Source organism: Mya arenaria, chromosome 6 (assembly GCF_026914265.1).
Source record: "Mya arenaria isolate MELC-2E11 chromosome 6, ASM2691426v1".
In the NCBI taxonomy this organism is placed as follows: Eukaryota; Metazoa; Mollusca; class Bivalvia; order Myida; family Myidae; genus Mya; species Mya arenaria.
This window is the reverse complement of record NC_069127.1, coordinates 59,819,926-59,832,898: the sequence shown is the minus strand read 5'-3', so window position 1 is coordinate 59,832,898 and position 12,973 is coordinate 59,819,926. Positions and strand designations below refer to the sequence as shown.

Here is a 12,973-nt window from a genome sequence, read left to right as displayed (position 1 = left end):
GTATCATGTATTTAATAATAATAAGTAATACGATGTTAATTGTTGTCTTTTGTTATTATTTTGTTTTCATATTAGTATTGTGTTATCTACTATGGAACAATAAAATGGTGATTACATGAAAGACATCTCCAGGTGAGTAGGAAACAAATGGCATTCTATATGATGTTTACACCAAAATAAGCTGCATTTTTACAGGTTTCCAGTCAGATTAAGGGTTATGTATGTCCAACCTCAAACAGAATACCCACAATAAGACAACCCAGTGCATCTATTATGACATTTGCTTCTAAAAGGACAAATACAGAAATGGAGGTAACTGACAGACCGAGATGGTACAAAAAAAACGAACATTGTTTAACAAGATGAACTTTAATTATACTACATAACAATTTTCAAAATGTGAATAATGTTATTAATTGGGTTTTTTATTATTTATTTTCTGCTGTCCATTGGAAACCATCCTCAAAGTGTGAATAAGAGATTCAAGAATTTTTTTACTAATTTTAATTTCAATATGGAAACTAAAATTATCGAAGATAAACATTTTTGTTCCACACTGTACCTGACTGATTCCACTGAGAACCTCGATGAGGGAAAGTAGGTGAGTTCCATCTCGAAGGTCCGTTGACAAGTCTGCTAATGTTGGCCGCCCAGACTGAAAAGTTCAAATAAACAATCCATTTGCTGTTTATGTAATTACCACACCATTATTTTTATATTATAATGTGTACACCTTTAAATGATTCCTAGAAAATCATCATGGTAAATAACATATTTGGCAAATTAGTTTTGAAATAACACCATATTAACACCATTTCAATGTACCTTCGTTTGACATAGCACATGTCACACCAATCAAATATCATCTTGACATCACACCAATGTACATGTAACACCAGTGAAATATCAATCTGGTATTACAGCAATGTCTTACCAATGATTCCTCCCTCTGATATATTTACATAAATGTCACACCAATAAAATGTCTTTCTGACATTACACTAAAGTGGCACATCAGAGAAATGTCTTTTTGACATTATAGCAATGTCATACCAATGAAAAGTCAGTCTGATATTACAATAATGACATAAAAAAAGAAGTCACACCAATTAAATATCCTCTGATATTACACCAATGTCATATCAGCAGTATAAATATTTACTGTAACATAAATACTTTAATTGGACCTTACATTTCTCTTAATTAAATTTCACAGCAATGTTCGATATGGGTTTTAATGCATTAATCAACAAAAGGGTTATAAAAAGTGCAACTGATAGAAAAAACATTCATAATTGTCTCAGCGCCAATTTCATTAACTTGAACATTGTATATTGTAACAACATAAAATACCTTCGACAGCTGGGAGTTTATCCATTTGGTAAAGGTCTTTTTTTGAACATCTTCCCGTTCATCTGAAAGAAGAAATTAATCTGAATTACAAAGGAGCGTTTTGATAATTGTTCAGGATTTGAAAATGAAATTCAAATAGAGTTCACGATTCCAAACAAAAGCGCAGCAAAGTGGCGTTTTCAGTCGAGCAAGGGACATAACTCAACAAATATTAAAGCCAGGGTTATTGGGACTTGCAGTTGATGTTCTTATTGTGTCTGGAAATAATTGTGTATCATCTTTTATTTAAATTTGTTTTAGGTTGGTTACCTGGCCAAAGTTAACATTTTTGCACTGAGTATACCATTACCCTGACAACAAGACAAGGCAAAAACAAAAACCCCATATTGTTTATTGTTTCTCTCAGAAGAATTACGAGCAAACAAAAGTGACTATGAAAACATGATCCATGCATAATATATGCTATATATTTGCTTTGATAGTAAACTGAGGTATCTAAAAACATGTCTTTGACATCAGAACAGTACTCCACTCTTAATACAGTGCATCCTGGTGTTCCATAATTATGAACCAGCCAAATTAAAACGTTTTTCAAGAAATAACAAGCATTTTTAAACCTTGTTTGGCGGGGCACATCTGCAAATATTACTTATATAATGTCTGCCCTGAAATTGGGTGTAGTGGCGATAACCAAGAATAAATGCATTGAGCTGCAATTCACACTGAGAGTATGCAACTTTAACTTTGAACCATAATTATATACAAAAATGGAACGTGTTGAAATTACCCCTATATCTACCAGCATTAAATTTGAAGTGGAGATCTATTTGCATAATGAAAATTTGAGTAAATTTTTTCGCCATAATTTATACAATGAGTGTTCATATTTAGGTCAGGTTTACAAAAAGGTATGCAAATATACAGTGAATATAGGTATGATTTCCCACCACACTTGTCAACATTGTCAAAATTTATGTAAAATGCTGTGTGACACAAATACCTAAAGAATAGCTTCTCTCATGTATTATGACCAAATCAATTATAAATTATATAAAGAAACAATATAAGTGAGATAAATGTATCAACAATTTCCTTAAATTAATCAAATTGTAAAAGCTGTAAATCAAACTATGAATTTCATGTATCATGCTTTGTGAGCAGTCCATGGTCAGCCTGAAATTGTATTACAGCCATTAATTTTTTTAACATTAGCCCTGATGTATAATATGTAGAATTTGATTTAGTTTGAACAGAAATATCTAGTGCAGGGCTTGTGGACTTGAATTTTTTTATGAAATATTTCAAACATTGGAACTTACTTCCATTGATAAAATTTTACAGACTAAGCATAATTTTTCTTTTTCATAAGACTTTTTTCTTTTCTTCTTAAAGTTTGCCATCTAATGAATTACTTGCATATAGGTTGTAGTTCTTGAATGAAATTTAACCAAACATATTCTATAATGTTTTTAACACTGTCTTCAAGGTAATCATCGAAACTCAGGTGAGTTACAAGATCAATAAGTACAAAATCTGTCAGCCCAATGAATATATCCACTAAGCACTAATATCGTCACAATATCCCAATAAACAAGATAAAGTGCACAAAAAGCAACAAACATATAATAATGTCAAATTTTAGCACCTTTAATTACACCAAGAATACTGTATGGTAACCCCTTCAAAGAGCCCCTTCCAAAAATATTCCAATCTGTCATTTTGAACAGCACATTTGTTTCACAAAAGCGATACAAACATTTTCCACAAAAATACTCCAAAAAGTAAGACAACCGATCACAACAGAATATAGAAATCCAAAATCCAAAACGAGTGTACTTTTTACATTCAAATCCTTATGGTCTGAAAATATTCACAGCCTTTTCAAATTCTCATTCAAAATTTCAAATTTGGACTAACAGATTTTACACCTTTCAGTGACCTGTTATCATTAGTTTACGAAATTTGCCAAAAAAACCCCATCTTTATCAACTTTCTTAAGAAAAAATACCATAAAGTAAAGAATTTTGTGAAAAATTATTTTCTGAGTAAAGCACAGCTTTTAAAATTCTAAACAACTGTAAACAGGAATGCTTTCAATGATTCCATAAAAAACCCCAATAACTTTGCCAAATTATTATCAAAATATATATGAAAATAATAATAAATTATTATCAGCAAAAAATGTGGGAAATTAAGTAAGATTTAAATTGTGAAAAATTAATATTGCCACAAAATTAAGTAATTCTACAGTAGTGGTTGAATACTGGTGAAGCTTTGACAACTATATGACTATGCTGAAAGGGTACTTATTTCTATGGTCCAATATTTGCTCTGACCCCAAAGTCAACAAAAACGGCAAGATTTAAGCAATAGAAAGGGGGGTAATTACTTTGACAAATATTAGGTAACTTATTGACCAAGTGCACTGTTGGTTTGATGATAAGATGTTTATAAAATAATGTGTCAAGGACAATATTGGTATTCCCAAACAGTCAGTTATAACTATTTAATGACCAATTTATTATTGTATCTCTACCTGAGTTCTATTGTGCATACTGCTTGCTTTCTTTAATGCATTTAAAGGTTCAAGCTGCATTCTCATATTGAATGTTTTCACATTGAGTTCTAGTCTCAGAATCAGCAGATTTTGGTATCAATGCCTTCAAAACAGTCATATTAGATACCTCACAAATTAGACCTGATCTGAATTGTTTGGAAAACCGCTGAAATTTTCCTTTTTAATTAAAGCATAAGTAAGGCTTTTAGCCATAAACTATCAATTTAAGAAAGTTAATACAAAAAACTCCCATCTGATCTTTTGTCAGCAATCTCGTATTAATGGATTTATGACATTAAAGCAAAAACGGCTCATCCCAAGCCAAAAAATAAAAAAAGTTGTCAAAACGGTCAAACTGTGAGAGTGCAGCTTTAAGACAAAACTTTTTTCAATATTGATAGAGCATAAATAAAATAAAAAATTGAGGGTGTGTCTGTCTTGTTTTGATCAATAAGTGAATTTTATTTAATTAGTATTATACAATTACAATTATGTTGTTTATTGACAAGCTATAAAGTGATGTAGAAGACAACATTGTAAAAGAAGTTATTTATGGAACCATTTTGTGTCTTAATGTGTCATCTTCTTTAAATAAAGATATTATTTGAACATCAGACAGTTTCTTAACCACACAGAGGAAAGTGGATTTAGCATTTATGTGGGCGGGTGGCTGGATGGAGGGGGTGTGGAATTTATAATAAGGCAGGTCATGCAGCCAGAATTTGCACAGCTAGGTTGACCTTTAAAACTAAAAAAAAACTAAAATCATTAAAGGCCTTCACCCTTCAAATCTTTAAAACCTTTAAAGTACAGAAATATAAAATTTACGCAAGTAAAAGTTATCTGAACAATTAGGTAATGCAACGAAACGCTGGTGATTCAAACTATAAATATTAAAAACCTAATTATAAAACAGCTTGTAAAGATAATTTTACAAATAATTATACCATTTACATCTTCCAAATCAACATTAAGTACTATTAAATTTTAACAACGAGTTACATAAAACATACAAATCAGAATTTATCGTCAATGTGAGTATCAATCTTTCAGGATATTGAATAAAATCAGCGTTTTATCAATGTGTAAATTTACCCATGGCTTACGAGAGTCTTAAAACTCCGGGATCATTAGTTGCGACTATCACCAAATTGACGAAATTGTTTTGCAAAACTGGTTGATACTGATACGTATTTCCTGCCCTTGGGGTCAGGAACACTCACCTTTTATAAAAATCAAAATTAATTAGTTGTATGTAACCTGGTATCACAGGAATGTCTAAGGATTTTGTTAATCAGAGAAAAAATATTATCTTTTTAACAGATCTTTTAATCAGTGTTCAATGTCATATCAAAACTATGAATCAGTTTAAATTGAGCAGCCAGACTGATATACATTTAATACTAGAAAGCGCAATTTTGTTTAACTAAATAATCGGTTTTATCTTTAGGAAAATACTTTTTTTCTGATAAATTGCTTATATTTTTTTTTGATGGCATCATTTTTTAAACAAAAACTGACACATCATAAATGATGCTAGACCTTATATTATTTAAGATAGCTCATACAGAAATATGGGAATTTCAGATCCTTCAGGTGACCCCCCATATTATTTTGGTATTATTTACAGACAAGGACGAATCCATATGCACGCCCTCCATCCCCCCACCCCTTTTCGGTTGGAGGCACAAAAATATATGTAAGACATATTTACAGTCATTTATATTTAACATAGTAGTTATCTGAGTGAGATTTCCCCTTTTAATTAAATGATACCAGAATTACGTTGGGTTACAATGTATCTTAAGTATTTATGTAATGGTTAAATGAGCGATGAGACAACTAGCTTAATTCGGACTTCTTAATACAGAAAAAAGCAATGTTATTTTTTTTCTTCCCAAAGCATGATAGACACCCATCACATTTAAAAAATATTTCAGAAGTGATAAATTCCAGCTACCTCATTTTCAAACCATCAAACTGCTTTAAAATTAATTGCAAAATAAAAGACGATTTTCTGAATCTTCACTGCAGCAATGAAACAAGAAACCAACGGCACAAGTGGTGTCAAATATACCGCAATCAATTTCAAAACATTGAAAAGAAATGTCCCATCAGGTGTAAAATGTTAGATCCACCGATTTTTATATATTATAATGAATGCGATATTTCGTATGAATGCGTTGACTGCATGTTATCTCTTTCAGCATTATATTTTTCAAAGTTATCAAATATCGCAACATCAGCTAAACAGATCTCAACAAAGAAAGCAAGCAATACGGCGTGCGGCTTGTCATTCAAATATTTTAGTTTTTGCAAGACCTACCCTAAGTTTTAATCCAAGCTGTTTTATATTCACATCAACAAATTTGAACGAAGATTATTATTTTATGTAAGGGACAGTATTCAATATCATTCTTAACCTTAGGCCTAAATATAAAAATTTTGGTTTGGGTTACCCAATCTGTAACCTACGAAACCAGCCCCCCTACCGTTTTTATAGTCTGTTGGTAATTTATTTTATATAATAAAAGTTTAAAAAAAAAAAATGTGTGTTTCAATATGTACTTTAAAACCTTTAAATACAAGACAACTTTAACACCATTCCCAAATGATGACAATTATAAACGTTATTACATAAAGCTGAATAAAATAATCAATAAAAAAAGCTTTAACCTACCCTATCTTTTTTTTAAAAGGGTCACAATAACCCTAAACAAAACTATTTATTTGGCCTTATCCTCAGTGATTCAATGAAGTCTATTGGCCAGTTATTTCTACAGTCCAATCAAAACACTCGGATTCTACTCTTTAACTTAAGTTGTATCTAAGTTGCTTACTGAATATGGCCAAGGATAGCATAACAGTGGGGTTGATTAAACAAATTGGCAATTAAGCCTTTGAGGACATAAAGCGAAGGCCTTTTGATACATATGACATATACTCCACAAATTGAGAGGGTGAAAGTGGTCTTATAATGGTAAAGGTGTCTGCCTCTCACTTAAGAGTTTGTGGGTTCGATTCCTTCCAGGGGTACATTCTCACAACCTCTCAGAATGAACACTGATTTCTACCCAGGACTCAAGAATGAACACTGGTTTCTACCCAGGACTCAAGATAATTGTGACATTCTGCATGCTTACTTATTCAACTGTTCCACCAGTTGGGGCAATAAAGCCTTATTTCATTGCCTTACTGTTTAAAAAAAAAAACACTGAGGTAACACGAATAGTTAAATTACACACTTTCTACAGCAATTCAAATATTATATACTGTGTCATACCATAAAATGTAGACTTAAAAAAACTACAATGCCTTTTTAGGGTTTATATCCATAAAGAATTTTTGAATTTACATATTTTATATCCTTTTGAAAGCCCTAGCATTTTTATTATCCATGACGAAGGAATCTAATTAACAATTCATTTTGAGACAACCCCTTGCCGTTTGTCAATAGCATCTTATCAGGGGGCATTTCAGCCAATATACTAGCAGTGAGAGTATTATCATCAATGGCCTAATGAAGATAGGACCATATCTTCAAGGACCATTGTCCACAATTGTCCATCTGTGTCTCATAAGTGACTCTTGTTTATTCAAAGACCTCATTGAGTCTTAATCGTATTGAAATATTTCTGCAAAGTACTTTGCATTAATACACTTGTTGTATAAGCCAGGTACTGAGCTGCACCAGCCTGCATAAAATCCTTGATACCTTCTTGCCTTTGATGAGATATATTATTTGTTTTATGAATTCTTCTGGGACTGGATTTCTGCAATAAATGCATAAGTGTGGTATGAGTTCCTTCACAGTTATTGAAATCATCAGCTAAATAAACACCCCTGTATTCTGAGCTTGCCAGAGATGACGAGCTTGCCAGAGATGATCTATAGTTACGATTGTACAAGAAGTACAATGGGAAAACATGCAATAACCAAATGCAAGATGGAGCAAAATGTTTGCATCGAATTTGGAGTGCATTTCATAGATTTTAGATTTATAAACAGAAACAATTATAAAGCAGCAATTTTTATTACCAGTGCAATAACCAACCAATTTGCTTTCCTAAATATCACCATCCAACAAACTGCAGCATGACAGACGCTAAAAGTCTGCAGATCTGGTTGCATTGTCACAGTTTGTCTCATTGCCATATTTATCGGCAGAGGGAAATATAACAAAATCATAACAATTATATATAATATATTTATTGACTCAATAAAATAAGATTTTTTTCTTGCCAAGAAGTGTGTTATTGTTTTACTAAATATTTGATAAATTTGTACTCCAAAAACATTCCATAATAGTAGTATACATATGATATTGACAATTTGTCGATAAATATTTGCAATCTCTACGATGTCATCAATATGATAAAGTCTTCAATATTGCCGACTTATGATGATGTTCAATATTATTGTCTATGTCCTTTATTGACAATACTAATTTTCAATTTCACAGAACATGGATGGGCAGCTTTTCTCAAGTACAGTAATTAAGCGTTGATTACAGAGGATATAATGGTTCTTCCCTAATCAGTTTCCCTTCTTCTACTGCATGTAACTCAGATGAGGTTTTTCAGCTGCTTTTCTCCCAGGTAAAAACTAAACTGACAATCACCTATCATAAGACCCAACAATAAAAAGAAATACTGATTAAAAAATGTCTGTTTCCAAGGATGTCAAATGTTCCTACAAAGCCAAGGTATTGATCATGATTTTCTGAGCGAATTTATCTCATATCAGTCTCAATGTGACTCGAAAAAGCAATAACTACTCATGCACGACTTGTGTCCTTTTTGGCATTTAAATTCACTGTTAAGTCCGGAATGGACACTACATACAATGGGAGCTGAAGCCATAATGTAACCAACGAGCGAGTCATACCCTAAAATAGCAATGATTTTCTGAGTAGCTGTTATTGATGTCATTTTTACATCCTAATCAGGCTGTTAGAATGTTAATTTATTGCTCAGAACTCCAGCATTAATTTCCGAAACGCGCAAGGTATAAATGAAGCGAACAATGTTATTGAAGAGTTGGCAGAAAAATCAACAAAACACACAAATACTCAGGTATGGTAATTGTTTTTTGCAGAAAAATCAAATAAGCACATCCTATTGCTATTTTTCCAGATAATATTTTTGGTTCAATAAAATTGAGAGGCTCCAGTAATGTTGCATTTATGAAACATCCATGGTTGGGTGGGTGGGGGTGGTGAAATTTACTCCATCAACAGATTTGCCCCCAAGAATTTGCCTAAGAGGGAATTTAAAACTATCAACAGATTTGTCCCCAAGAATTTGCCCAAGATGGAATTTAAAACTATCAACAGATTTGCCCCCCAAGAATTTCCCTAAGAGGGTAAATTTACCCCAATTCTAAGTGTTTCTATACCAATATTTGCCTGAACCTCTCGGTCATGGATGTTATAGCTCAACTGGGATCTCAAAGACCGACATAATATTTTAATGTTTTATAAGCAACTAATTGCAATAAAAAAATAAACAAACATTCAAATTTCATTATTATACACAATGCTGGATAAGAATGTGAACTTAACATGTCAAAAGAGACTATGAGATTGTTATGAAATGTCCCACAGAAACAGTGTTCTAGGGTTGTATGTCCAAGCTGGTTTTGGATAAATTTTGCAACCTGATGATGTCTTTCAATCAAATAACAAGGCAGTGTTCTTCTCAGATTCCTTTAATTTATCATCTTAAAGCATTTAGCCATGTTTTAAGTGGTCGTCCATTACAATAATGTTAAATCTGCAACATCACAGAGCCCAGGGGACATGATTTCAAAGCTTCTGTTTACGATGATTACATATAAAACCCGTATTTCATATCAGGATTATACCACAAAATGTATGCGCACCATTAAAATTTACATTGGGATAATGACAAAAAATATAACAGCCTTGATGCAACAGAAGTTTTCATACATTATGAACTCAAGGGTGAAAACATTGGACCACCTAGATCAATACATACTTGATGAGTTGTGCAGCGACAATAGAGTAATTAGCGCAGCTGTTAACGATCAGAAATTGGAGAGCTAAGGGATTTCGCAGATTGTTTTGATTTTATAAGTATATTCATTATATATTATTAGTACATAAAGGTTGAATCATTTTTTAACCAATGGGATGGTAGTTACAATTTTTTTATCAACATTTTATATGCCATTCTTGTTGGTTGTATCACCAATATTTAGCTTCAATACTTAATGTCCATAACAGATGACAATAGCGTTTTTACGCAAAGCATAATAAAAGATTATTTTTTTTAAAAAGCCTTTAATTCACCCTACCTGTTTTTGTAACCCTAACCAAACCATTTTTGGTTTAGCCTCAATAAAATTTATTAAAGCCAGGGTTTTCAGCTTTGCTGTACATAAGGGTGTAATGCCAGGCAACATGACTGCGTACCAAGTTTCACATGATGTTTTTGCAAACCGAAGAGGCTCATGATACCATTACCTAAGCTATGACAAAAAAAAACAGATGAGCTAATAGCTAATTTTCCATTTGCATTCATGAAAATCCTGTCAATAAGCACTTATAAGAGGGTCACAGAACAGCGTGCACGTGTTTCGTTATTAACTAGAGGAAAGGCGGAGAAAAAGGAGATTCAAGTGGTACTTGTATGCTTTGTAATAATTATGTGCAAAAAGTGCTTCTGCAAATTGCCTCCACTAAAGGCTAAATTCCATACAAAATGCACATGTTCTCTTTACCATAATATATGCTTATGGTTTTCAAAGGATTTGAATGTCATATCGCATAATTATGACTGGTATAAAAATAAGAAATATTGGATGATTATTGTAATTATTGTTTATATTATCAACAATTAGAAATAACGGTAAAAAATGCCCGCCCAAAATACTTTTATATAAAGATTAATCGGAAGATCTTTTCATACATGGAAATGCACTTCAAATTTAAAGCAATGGTTCCTTGAATAACATCAATATTTGAAGGAAATGGAACTCTTGACAAGAGCATGGCGAAGCAAATGGCAATGCTCAGACTAAAAATTTTCTCAACGCATAATTATACATTATAGATGCAGTTTTGTTTCAGGCAAACAAGGGGAGTAACTCAATACTTGTCACAGCTAAAGTTATGGGCCTTGCTATATATATATACATGCGCGTATAATGTGACTCAGGGTGGCAACATGTGCACAATAATAGTTTAATTTAAAAATCAAATGTTTTTTTAGAGTGTTTTTATGGTCCAGCTAAATATCACTACCAGTGCTTCAAGACAAAATTGTACACAAAGTTTACATCATATTTGAAAACATATATTGAATAACTAATTGTATAATTCTTGTAATATGATTTTTAAGGGGTTTTTTTCGCACCTTTCACCAACATAATAAATCAGTCCGCTGTTCATTTGAAATTGATACAGGGAATAACAAAAGTGAAGAGAAAATTTACAGAAACTTTATACAGGGTGTAACAAAAATAAAACTGAAACTTGAAACAATTGGGTATGGAGTCCTTGGAAATGTGAATGCTTTAGGGGAAATGTTTGAACATCCTATTACGGAACCGAATGAACTTATAACATGGTTATTATACAACACCATGGAACTGTTTATGTGCTTAGATGGAAGTGTTTGAAATAATGAAATATTGTTGTTATATTCACAAAATGACATCGAAAAAATTACAGCCATTATTGTTTGAATTATTTAATTTCTTAAGCTAGAGAATCAAGGTTTTTTTAAAGTCAAAAGGAAAGAGCAATTATTTGCCTCAATTTTATGAGAAAATTGCATCTTGTATTATCATGTTAACATGTGAATGATGATTCCATCATGAAACAATTGCAGATATAATTCCAAGAAAAATGCCTTTAAATTTAAATGCTCCAGCTTATAACTTCGTAATGATAATTAAAATAACCCTTTTATAGTGTGTTCAGGGTGTTACAAGAGCTACCTATAGGCCCTGCATTTTTGGGGGATAAAATAAAAAAATAAGAAAAGGGCAAAAAAATCTTAGTTTTCAATTAATTGTTCTCAACTTAAGTTATAACTAATAAGACAATTTATGATAAAATGTAAGAATATTGATGTTCTTGTTAACATATTAATTGGTACAAAACCAAGGCCAATTTTGATGCATGCATTGCCGACAATGTAGCTGGAAAATCCACACTACAACCCCACTCCCCCGCTCCTGGAACTTGGCCTATACACCATTTTTGGCCAAAGATTACCCCTCAGGATCTGCATATTATACCTCGAAACTTGTAGAACTTGGCGGTTGTAGAATCCATCGTAAAATCCATTCATTCATTGAATTCCATTTATAACACTTGCAGAAAATTGCATCCAATTTGTTTTCCTCATGCATTTAAATTACTCCAAATCAAATCTTACTTTAAGTTCAAACAAGTTTCAATCAATTCACATGTACATTAGCTGCCTGAAGAAATTCCGCTTGTAACAGTACTAACATTATTTTAACTGTTTAATTTAATATATCCTTCCAAATATTGACATAAGCCTCCACTACACATTAAATCGTAGCGCAAACAGAAACACTAGGCGTAAACTGAGCTTCCGTTATGAATTAATCCATTTTCATTGGAAAGAAAACATGACACCTTCAATCCCAGTCCAATTTACGGGGTATGGAGCTCCTGAATTAAATCGTGTTTCACACCGCGCATTTTTAATCACAGCAGCTTCTTTATATGCAAATAGTTGATCCTAAACTCGGTCATAGTAAATGTAAAACAGAATTTACTTCAAAGTTAAACAGAGCGACTCTGGAGTAAATACACTTTTAACATCAAGCAGTTTCCCTGTAGTCCTTATAAGTATTAAAACTAAGCATTTGTACACTATATCTTGTCAAGCAATATAAGATAATTAAGCCGATTAATCAATTCTTAACTGATATCTGTATTAACTGGATATGACACACAAAGATAGCCCTTTATACGAATAAAGAAACTCAATTACGGGCTCAATTATAATCATCTTTCGTAATTTGATAGTAAATTCAAGTGTTGTTTTCTTAAAAGGTTTC

The 12,973-nt window shown here is 32.1% G+C and overlaps 1 protein-coding gene across 5 annotated transcripts in view; it reads right to left on the bottom strand.

Moving 5' to 3' along the window:
• The window catches only part of LOC128238446 (dystrophin-like), a 198,707-nt gene that overhangs the window by 172,345 nt on the left and 13,389 nt on the right, over nt 1-12,973 (bottom strand). For 4 of the 5 annotated variants that reach the window (XM_052954371.1, XM_052954368.1, XM_052954370.1 and 1 more), the window contains exons 3-4: nt 1,354-1,415; nt 563-655 (exon numbers count right to left, since the gene is read on the bottom strand). In XM_052954371.1, the coding sequence (XP_052810331.1) occupies nt 563-655; nt 1,354-1,415 (155 nt within the window). Of the gene's footprint in view, nt 1-562; nt 656-1,353; nt 1,416-12,178; nt 12,428-12,973 lie in introns of those variants that run through there. The other variant, XM_052954372.1, reaches the window with a different exon arrangement.